General features: G+C 41.6%; 1 protein-coding gene across 1 annotated transcript; it reads right to left on the minus strand.

Moving 5' to 3' along the window:
- Nucleotides 1-45: 45 nt before the first annotated feature.
- LOC113036655 (ABC transporter G family member 25-like) lies at nucleotides 46-3,349 on the minus strand. Its single transcript, XM_026193069.1, has 6 exons — nucleotides 3,226-3,349; nucleotides 2,858-3,016; nucleotides 2,389-2,523; nucleotides 1,414-1,629; nucleotides 455-633; nucleotides 46-198 (listed from the first exon to the last, which is right to left on the minus strand). Exons 2-6 carry the CDS (start codon nucleotides 2,886-2,888, stop codon nucleotides 46-48), a joined length of 714 nt encoding a protein of 237 aa, XP_026048854.1. The 5' UTR covers nucleotides 2,889-3,016; nucleotides 3,226-3,349.
- Nucleotides 3,350-10,486: the final 7,137 nt, after the last annotated feature.

The raw sequence follows: 10,486 nt of genomic DNA on the forward strand, positions 1-10,486 counted from the left end.
GAACATTTGCAATCATTTCTTAGAAAACTCGCCCCAGTTAAAAGGTTACATCTGGGCTCCAGCAGCTAAATGCTTTGTCGTTCCATCAGCTTTACCTTGCTCTTTACAATAGAAACCAGCAGGACACGTCTCGCAGCCGGCTTGACCTCGTCTGAACTGGTAGGTGCCAGGAAGGCAGGCTGTCTGTCTGGCGCTACCCTGAGGAAACCATCAGAATCATTTTATTAGATGTTATATGCGGAGAACAACATGTATCATCAGTTGTAATCGTAGTGCAACAATATCAGTGGACAGAGTCACAGCACAGGGACTCGGATGAAACACCAACCTGCTATATTAATGCACTAGTCATGAAAAAATAACAGAGCTGAGGAGGGGGGGTTATGTAAAGACATCACATGCAATATTCATTGATGACTGACAGTAGCTTGAAGCCTGACACTACACGGCTGACCTTCTCACAGTAATGACCAACTGAGCAGGCATGTTGCTGTGGTCTTTCAGAGATCTGTCCCTCAGGACAGTAGTAGCCTTCTGCACAGGGGCCACTTGGCTCAGCCATTCCTTGCTGGTGACAGTATTGACCTGGAGGACACAGCTGGCAAGCCTCAACAGTGGATCCACCAAGGGAACCTGGTGGATAATGTGCACATTGTAGTTAAACTGTTTATCTAGGAGTGATGGTGACGCATTCGTGCGCGTAAGGGTGTGATAAATTAAGAAATCTGAATTTTAATGAAATGAGCAACATAAATTGATTAAGAAGACAAAACTGTTGTTTTGCACACCCACGTGCACAGGGCATTTGCTCACTCAAAAGAAAAAGACTTTTAAAAAAATCACCATATCACTTTGTAATTAAAGCCTTAAATAGATTACAATGTTATTTCAATGCAAAGTGCATCCCAAGTCCCTCATCAGTTTCTAATTCATAACTGTACAAAGGAGCTACAGCATATAATAATAGGATTCTAGTTGTCTGCCGCAAGACAAGAATACAATTACACGATTAAGCCACTTTGTGACTGCAATTATTCATAGGCGCCCAAGGGGGAAAAAATGCTTCAGTGGACGTTTTCATATTTTTCCACATGACTGAGCTGCAAAGGTATACACCAGTTCAAACAAGGACGTCAGTGGGAAAACTGATGATGTTCGGAGCAAAGGGGATTAGGTTTTGTTTTTCTCAGTTTTACTATTTTGATTGCGTACTCATTCATCATCAATTCATGGCCTGGGTACAAGCCAGGGATTACTGATTTGTCCTCAGTTGCTTCTCCTTTTTGATGGAAGAGAAATCACAATGCACAAGCTTCTCTTTTGTTAATGAAATCAATAAATGTACTCAAAGAACAATGTATTTGTTATATTACTCACAGATTACAGCTACATAACAAAAGTGCAACAGCTCACTTTTTACAGTTCCCAGAGGGCAGGGCAGAGGAAGCTGGATTCCAAGGGGGCAATAGTGTCCTGTGGGACAAGGGTTGGCGTGGGGTTCAGAAGAGCCTCTAGGGCAGTAATATCCAGCTGCACAGGGTCCTGCTGGAGCCTCTAGGCCAGTCTGGTTGCAGTAAGAACCAGCCTCACAGGAGTGAGGGTAAGCAGAGCCCATAAGACAATAGAAACCTGAAAAAAAATCAGCCAGACATTGTCCCTGAAATGATAACACTTCAACAAGAGAAAGTTTCCAATTAACTAAGTGATCCCTCCAGGGACAGAGGGTTTTCTCACTCTCAAACTTTTATTCTCTGCTTCTTCTGTTTCACACAACTACCCTCACAGCTTTTCCTTTACGTTTGAAGGAATGTTATTACTTGCAAATCTGTTCTTTTAGGCTCGTATATCAACAGTGTTACTTTTATGTGCCTCACCACCCAGCCATCTGCAGCTCTTTATCGCCCATTCGCTCTACTGTATTGTAAAGTCACCTTGTTATGTAAAGTGACGGGAGATGGAAATGAAGTCTATTTAAATAAAATCGAATGCCCTTGCCATTGGTTTAAGGTGGGGAATTTGAACCTTTCAGAGTGAGATTTATTTGGGGGGTTTTGTGCTGCCACTAATGTTTTTTTTAGTGCGCTTATTTGACAAACTATATTTCTCTCCTTATTTATAGAGCAAGCCATTAAACACTAAAACTAAGCATTCATCATTCAAACCACTTTAATGTGATTTAACATTTCAGCCATAATTTTCTGACCGAATCGCTAAATAAACCGAGACTAAGCGGGAATCAAACCAAATTACATCACACAACCTGCACCAATCAGATGAAGTAAGTTGTGTGTCTTACCATTTTCAAAAAATTAGGCTATCATGTCTGAGCAATGAAGATAACTAAAGTATCACATTAAGTGCATAAGTTCACTGCCAGGATTTACCCACCCCTAGGGCATATATCTCCTCTGTAGGTGGAACACGCATACTGTGGCGTCTTGAGACTCGGCGGTGAATCAGTCACAGTCTGATCTAAATCTTCCCGTGACACTGCTGCTGCTTTGATCCCACTAGCATCTCTCCCTGTAACACAACATGGCAGATAAAGCATGAAAAATAGTTGAGTTATAATCTTTGTCTACCAGACAGGACGCCAAAGAGGAGCCTCATTTTTTTTCTCTACAATGCCTAATAAACCATTTTGTCAGGGGCGGACAATGTAACATTGTATGGCAATGATTAATTGCAGAATACTTAAGGTCAACCATGAAAAGCCACTGTCTTGTGGGATATTTATCACTACTTCTAAAGCTCTGCACTGTGGTAGACCAGTTTGAGCAAAGTGATGTACTGCCCTTATAAACGACGCATATGGTGTCTTTACAAACAGGAGAACACTATATTTTATCAGAATTACCTGAGTTATTAAAGCAGGGCAGGTTTTGCATCCAGGTGGCGTTCGTCCTTATGGTGGAACCCTCTAGTATTTTCAGAAGACAGCTGGACAAAGATGAGTTAGCTCGAGGTGTGGGACTATCTGCACCTCCAGAACAGAAGAACCCCGCAAAACACAGACCTAACACAGAGAGGAATTAGAAAAGACTCTAAAGCAGCTGCTTATGAGACCCCAAAAAGTTGTTATGGGCAGAAATTCAGCAGACATGACTAATGGGAGCTGTGCAACTCCTGAATCTGCACTTAGGGTACTTGAGGTAAAGCTGAATAATAAAATATTGTATTCAATAGACAATTTATAACAGTCTCATGACTGGTCTAATTCTCCACCTGTGGGCTGTGAGGCTCCAGGATTCAGGCAGTATTTCCCTGGGGGACAAGGACGGCATTGGGAGAGAGAGAGTGCGCCGAGCTCGGGAAAGAAGCTGCCAACAGGACAGGGTGTGGGAGACCCACTTCCCTGAGGGCAGAAATGTCCCATGGGACAAACATCTCCATAAGTCTGGGAGACAGGAGAAGGCTCAGTGGATCCCGGGGAACAAAAATGTCCTGTAGTAAACAATGTGGTTAGACAACTCACAGAGGACGCTGAAACATTTACAGTTTAAAACATTGTAGGAAAACTGAGTTATTCAGTGGAAGCCACAGCTTAACATAGCACAGGCATACAGCAAAGATATAGAAAATCCAATCTTTCAGTTGTCTGACAAGAATTCCCAAGGTGATCATGGGCTGTCAGACCTGGGCTGCAGGGTCCAGACGGCTCTGTCAGAGCGCTGCTGTTACAAAAAGAGCCAGAGGGGCAGGGGGAGCAGTCACTTAGGGACGTCCTGCCAGCTGATGGACTGACGTGGCCGACTGGACATGCAGATGGCACGGAGGAACCTTTCAGACAGTAAAAACCTAGACAAGGTAGCATGTCTCATTTAATAATTAACATCAGTTTAAACATCATCTGTTTGTCTCTTTATAAAAAAAATTATATAAAAATAACATATGTGTCATTTTTGCATTACCCGCTGGACAGCTGTTACAAGCCGGATGTCCAGACAAGGACTGAAATGTGCCAGGAGTACAGCCAGTCGGCTCCGCGCTACCACGCGGGCACGCATAGCCAGGTGGGCACTGGTGACCTGCCAAGCACATAATGAAAAATCCAAACTGTCATTGTTTACAAGGAAAACAAAATTTGAAAAAAAAAAAAAAACAGAAAATGATAGTGCTGCCATGACACATCCTCTTAATTTCTTTTATGTACCAATTATGCATGAAATAAGCACATCTCGTGTATTTTCCCAGGCTCAGTGTCCATGGAAACAAAGCAATGAAAAGGACAGTGGCTCTTATCAGTATTACCGCTGTACAACAATCCTGTGGGAGGAAAGGAGAGCAGAAAGCGGGCTCAGCAGCAGGTGCTTTGTCTTGACAGACATGAGCTTGTGGCTATTTATAGGTTCTGCCCCATTTCATGCTCAAATTAGCAAAACATCTTTATAATAAAAGGTAAAAAGGCAACAAAGAATCTCTAGGTGCACGTGTAATATAACAGGAGAAGGATAGTTTATGGGCGGGATAAAAACCGAGCATCTTTTACTATGTAGATTATTACAGAAGCAAGCCTCAAAGTAGAACGTTATAGTTAAAATGACAGACAAAAGAGCTGATTCTAGTTAAATGGCAAATTTAAACGTGTAAAATGAAAACAATCTGGTTATTCTAGTTAAGACAACATATGTTGTCTCAAAAAATGAAGGGATAAGTTGAAAGTGAGCAAAAGAGATAAAGTTGGCCTATACTGTATGTGATCACATGCTACATGAAAGTGCAAAGACCACTGTTAAGCCTGAGTTGACCCGCAGTGATGTGTACTCCACCTGGCTGATGTCCAGACGCTGATCCTGCTGGACAGAACCACCCAGGGGGACAGAGGAGGTCAGCAGAAGTCTGAGCCCATGAAGGGCAGTAAGAGCCTGGATAACAAGCTTCACAGTCCGCCTCGGACTCAGCCGCAGACCTCGCAGAGAAGGTGCCTGAATGGAGAAAACAAATGATCATGGAAGTACATAGACACAGACAAAGAAAGACAAAAATACAAAAGACACAGCTTGGAATAACTGTCATTTTTCACACTGAAGTAGAAAAAATGACAGTAGTAAAAATGCCAGTAGCAGGTTCCATTAATTCACCTGGTTAAGTAGCTAGCTGCTCATCATGACAGCTTTATTGGACTGCTGTTGAGTTTTATGACCTTCTCTAAAGTTCTGGATAAATAAGCCATTATACTTTACCTCTGAGAGCTTTATGTCATTGTATACCACCTTTGGAGACAGTGTAATAAAAACCAAGCGTATTTGTAAAACGCTATAGCTGATGCTGTTGATGAACATATTCATCATACAGCTTTATCACAAAACTTTCAGAGTAATCGAAATAATTTTGTCCTTATTTTTTCCAAGGTCTTTCTTGACTGTCTCTTGTTTTCTTTACCTGGAGGACATGGGCTGGGCTTTGCACTCCCTCTAGGACAATAGTAGCCTTCAGGACACACATCTCCATGGAACTGACCCAGGGTTGATTCACCAGGAAGTGGGGATGGAGTTAGGATATCTCCTGTAACTGAGACAATAGACCTTTATTGGATGTCATTACTCATTAGGTAGGTGAATGACCTAAAAGGCCAGAGCCATTTTCTGCAATCACAGAAAGAAAAATAATAAGAGATGTAGTGGGGACTGGTAAATGTTTCGTGAAGACCTTCTCAGCTGTGCTGAGTCAAAGGGCATGAAAATGTTAAATAAAACCTGGAGTGCACCGAAAGAAAATTCTGCACAGAAAGATATTTTTCAAGCTGTGTCAGATGACCTTAACTTTTTTGTTGTTGTTGTTGTTGTTGTATTTCAAATACCATTACTAAAAAAAACTAGTTTTGCATGTTTTATGCATTTATTAACACTATGTAAAGGGCAAGAGGAAGAAAACTGTCACCTGTGGTATTACCCCAAGGCGTGGCAGATCTGGATCCTTCTCTGCAGTAGAAGCCGGGGTTGCAAAGCCCAGATGGTAAGGAGAGACCATCCTTGGCACAGAAGTGACCTGGCAAACAAGGCTGACATGCTTCCAAGGAAACCGCTCCTGGCAAACCAAGTTCATACATTTATTATAAAATGGAAAACTAAAAATAAAAGTTAAACATTTCAACTCCACATGGTAGTTATCTTAGGAGACACTTAACAGTTTGTAACTTAAGCTACTGTAAGTCTGGGTATAATGTTCCAGTGTCAAAAACACTGAGTAATTAGTCAGTATTACATGTCACCTTCTATGGAGCTGAAAGTGCCTGCAGGGCAGGGAATCATGTAGCTGGTACCCTGTGGGCAATAGGACCCAGCAGAGCAGCGGCCTCCTGTTGGGTGATCCTCTGGTTGGGGAGAAACAGAACCCTGGATACAAAGGTAACTAAGTGCAGAGAGATGATGAGGATAGAGGTGATTGCAAGGGGTATGTGGGATTAAGGAAGTAATAGATAACAGAAGGACAGACAGGACGAGATGGAACATATAAGGAGATTTAATTACAGAAGGGGACGGTATAAAAATATAGGGAACGAAAATTTCTTTCTTAATCTGGCTGACCGCTTAATGAAGTGTGCGTTTAGTTAGCCTGTGTTTACCCAGCAGAGCAGACCCCAGTAGGAGCAGCCAATCCAGAGGAACTGCAGTATCTCCCTGGAGGGCAGAGCTCACAGTCTGACTTATTGGACAACCCCATCTGCCTGCTGAGGGTGCCAGCTGGGCACGGGAATGCTACACCATCCTGCGTTCCTGTAGATAAATACGTATAATAACTACAGATTGCCCCTGAATACACATCACTGAACAGTTTGTAAAGACCCCTCTTATCTTGATTATGCTCTATAATGGTCATTTACATAATTAAAAAGCCATTTTGTGTTAGTCTTCTATTAGTGTGCGCACAAAACAAGAGCAACACTATATTTAGTATTTGGCACTCATGTCACACATATCTTTATTTTATTATGCAAATGATAACCTTGTACATTTCTCATGAATGTATTACAGCAGTGATACTAATCTTCACCTACCTGATGGGCAGTAATGTCCTTTAGGACACAGCATGGGAGTGTGAGTCCCTGACACATGCCCAGTGTCAACATCCACTAAGCCAACACAGAAAAATCCTGCAGGACACTTAACACAGTCTGGCTGTAAAGAAACAAATGATGCAGAGTTTTCTACACATTACATACAAAATGATAACTACACTAATATCAGCAGATGTTAGAATTGGATGCCAGCCTCACAATAAATAAAAACCCACCTTCTGTTGCTCATATATAGTTAGTTATTAACCTTATTCCAGATTTACTTTTTTAAATATTTTTCAAAACAGCATATCAGCCTATATATGGCTTGTACACGATCACAGTCATGACAGCTGTATAGTATGTGCACTTTGCCTATTAAAAATAAGCAACCATTCATCTTCATGTTTCTCACCTGTCCTGGTAAATTTTGGTAGGTCCCTGGCAAGCAGGGTACCTGTCTATCAGAACCAGGTGGGCATCTGCTTCCAGGTGAGCAGGTTTTTGAATTTTTTTTTCCGCCTGGACAATAAGAGCCAGCTGGGCACATATGAGAAGGGAAAGAGAGCCCTCTGGTGTCACATATGAAACCTAAAAACATAAGCAACACTGTTAAGCACATACAGATGTAATATGAAGGTATTATTACCCTATAATTACCCTTCACTTACATTCAATGAATGTAAGTGAAGCTTTATCTTCTTGAAAATGCAACCATTTCCAACCTGGAGGACAATGCAGGCAGTCACTAAGATGACTGTTTCTGGTTTGGTTGCTGTAATGACCTGGTGGACAGGGAACTGGTGCTGATGAGCCCTGGGCACAGTAATGACCTTTAGGACATCTGTCACCTGTGACCCCACCATCCTCCGGTGTGCGTGACCAGGCCCCAGAGACACAGTAATACCCTGCGCCACACTGACCTGATGGAGCACCTTTCCCATGATGTGCACAGAAAAAGCCTGGTTTGAGAAGAAATAATGTTGATATCAACTCGAAGGGAATATTACCACCAACAACACCAGGAAACGAAAATGAATAAAAAGTACTGTATATGGTATCAGTTTTAATGGAGAGAGACAGAATATCAACCAAAAATCCAGAAAAAAAACCCTGCATTGCATAAAAGCTATAACATTACGTGCATGATATTGAGTGAAATGGGCATTTCATCCTCAAGCAAAACATGGCTATTTTTGGTAAGAGGTTTCCTCTTTAGGTTTCTTGGCTGCTGTTACCTTGGTGGTATATTTTGTGTCACTGCTGGATGACCCATCCACAAATCATCTTAAATGTTATGGCTGAGAAAAGGAGGTTCCTGTGCAAAATGTTGTGGTACATGTCCCTGCTAAGTTGCCCTGTACCCTTAGAAGAACATGAACCCAAAGCATAATGTTTCTACTTCCATGCTTCACTATGGGGATGATGTTCTTTGTGTCATAGTCAGCATTTCTCTTCCTCCAAACACAGCAGTTTGAGTTGAGGCGAAGAGCTCAATTTCGGTTTCTTCTGACCTCAGCACTTTCTCCCTAAGCCTTCTCTGAAACATTTAGATGCGCACTGGCAAACTTAAGATGGGTCTGTAAATGTGCCTTCTTGAGCAGGAGACACCGTAATATATTACCAGTGTTGTTCTTGGTGATTGTGGTCCCAACTATCTTCTGATCATTAATACACTCCTCTCATGCAGTTTTGGTCTGATCCACCATCTTTCTCATGATCATCCTCACCCCATGAGGCAGGATCTTGCGTGGACTCCATCTGACATGCATTTTATATTTTTTTTTTCATTTCTGAAACAGTTATCACCTCCTCACGAAGCTTCTTGATGATGATCTTGTACATCTTGTCCCTGACCTCCTTTGAAACCCTCTTTGGCTGAGATCAAGAGTTTCTGTTTCTGATTGATTGATTGATTGATTGATTGATTGATTGATTGATTGATTGATTGATTGATTGATTGATTGATTGATTGATTGATTGATTGATTGATTGATTGATTGATCTGTGACAGCCAGAATTCTGGCTGTGTTGTATGGGATCTAATATCTATTTCCCTCAATAACATGCAATTCATATGTGTTTTATACAGTTTTATACAAATACTTTTTTATAATGTATTGTGTCTCTCTCCATTTAAATGAAACTACCATAACAATTATACACTGTTCATCTTATTTTAAGTGAGCAAAATATACAATGTTAAATTACACCCTGGGCCAACTACTTAACCTTTAATACAGTGACATTTAATTGCCATAAATGATGTGTGACCTGGAGGGCAGGGAAGACAGTCCTGGGGTTTTGCCATCTGAGTGTGGGGATTGATAGTTCCAACTGGACAGGGGTACTGGTGTTCGGCCCAGGTCCCAGATGGACAGTAATGACCCACTGGACACTCATAACTCTCTGTCAGAGAGCCATTAATTGTGCCAGGACAATAAAAGCTATGCAGACAAAAACAGGATTGAATAATTTATCTTGTAGCAACAAAACTTGAATGTAATTGTGTATACATGTATATACAGTATAAAAATCACTCATGCACTACTCTATGTACAGTTACAGGTCTTGGTTATTTTTCTGTATCTGTTTACAGTCTCAAGTGACTGTGCAAGGCTGATAAGTGAGTTTACCCCTGAGGACAGGCACTGCAGCTGGCTTGGCCATCTTCTGTGCTGATGGTTCCCAAGGGGCAGTGCTGAGGAGCCACAGAGCCCTCAGAGCAGTAATAACCTGGTTGTGTGAAGACAAGAGTCATGAAATAGATGCACACTGAAGCACAAACTAAGACATGCACAATCCACAGGAGAGAGGCTTTGATTTCCAGTGTGAGTCGAGTAGCTGCTTATGTGTAGCTCTATTATAATGAAAGAGTTTTGCTTACCTTTTCATTAAACTTGCTCATGTGAACTTTAAACCTCCCAATCCATTCGCACTTCCAACAGTGTTAACGCTGCCTGATTAAATCATCCAGACATTTCTTTTTGTTTTGTTTTTTATATTTGTTTTTAATCTGTCCTGGTATATTTTATTTTGACCAGGTTCTGCTGGGTTTTTGAATAGTAAGCTACAGATGCAAGGGGATCTGATCACCTTTTGGGCACGGCCCTCCGTGGCTGTCTCTCAAAGGAGGTTCAGGACGCTCTGCACCCCCAGAGCAGAAGAAACCTTGCCAGCATTTTCCTGAAGGTGCCGAGAGCCCCGCAGCATCACAGTAGTAACCTGGGAAACATGGCTGACAGTCCTCCTGAGAGGAATAATGATAAAAACAAAGAGGGAGAGGGATTAGGGAAAGAGAAAGACAGCCGATAAGAAAAAGAAAAACGTGCTTTGTTGCAATATTAATATTGAACTACACATCTACTTGCTATTACAGTGAATGACAGAAATAATCATGTAAGTTACTGTGTAAACAGTTTTTCACAATTGCTAAGATCCATTCCTTAAACCCTTAACGACGTATCTCAAAATTGTAAACAAAAAACC

The sequence above is a fragment of the Astatotilapia calliptera genome, chromosome 14, assembly GCF_900246225.1.
Source record: "Astatotilapia calliptera chromosome 14, fAstCal1.2, whole genome shotgun sequence".
NCBI lineage: Eukaryota > Metazoa > Chordata > Actinopteri > Cichliformes > Cichlidae > Astatotilapia > Astatotilapia calliptera.

Bases quoted from the DNA above. Each gene is read 5' to 3' on its own strand.
- LOC113036655 (XM_026193069.1), bottom strand. From the start codon at position 2,888: ATGCAAAACCTGCCCTGCTTTAATAACTCAG. The intron at 1,630-2,388 runs GTGGGTAAATCC...ATTTTTTTTCAG, and splicing joins AGGAGATATATGCCCTAGGG to GTTTCTATTGTCTTATGGGC. The intron at 634-1,413 runs GTGAGCTGTTGC...ATTATCCACCAG, and splicing joins CCCTCTGGGAACTGTAAAAA to GTTCCCTTGGTGGATCCACT.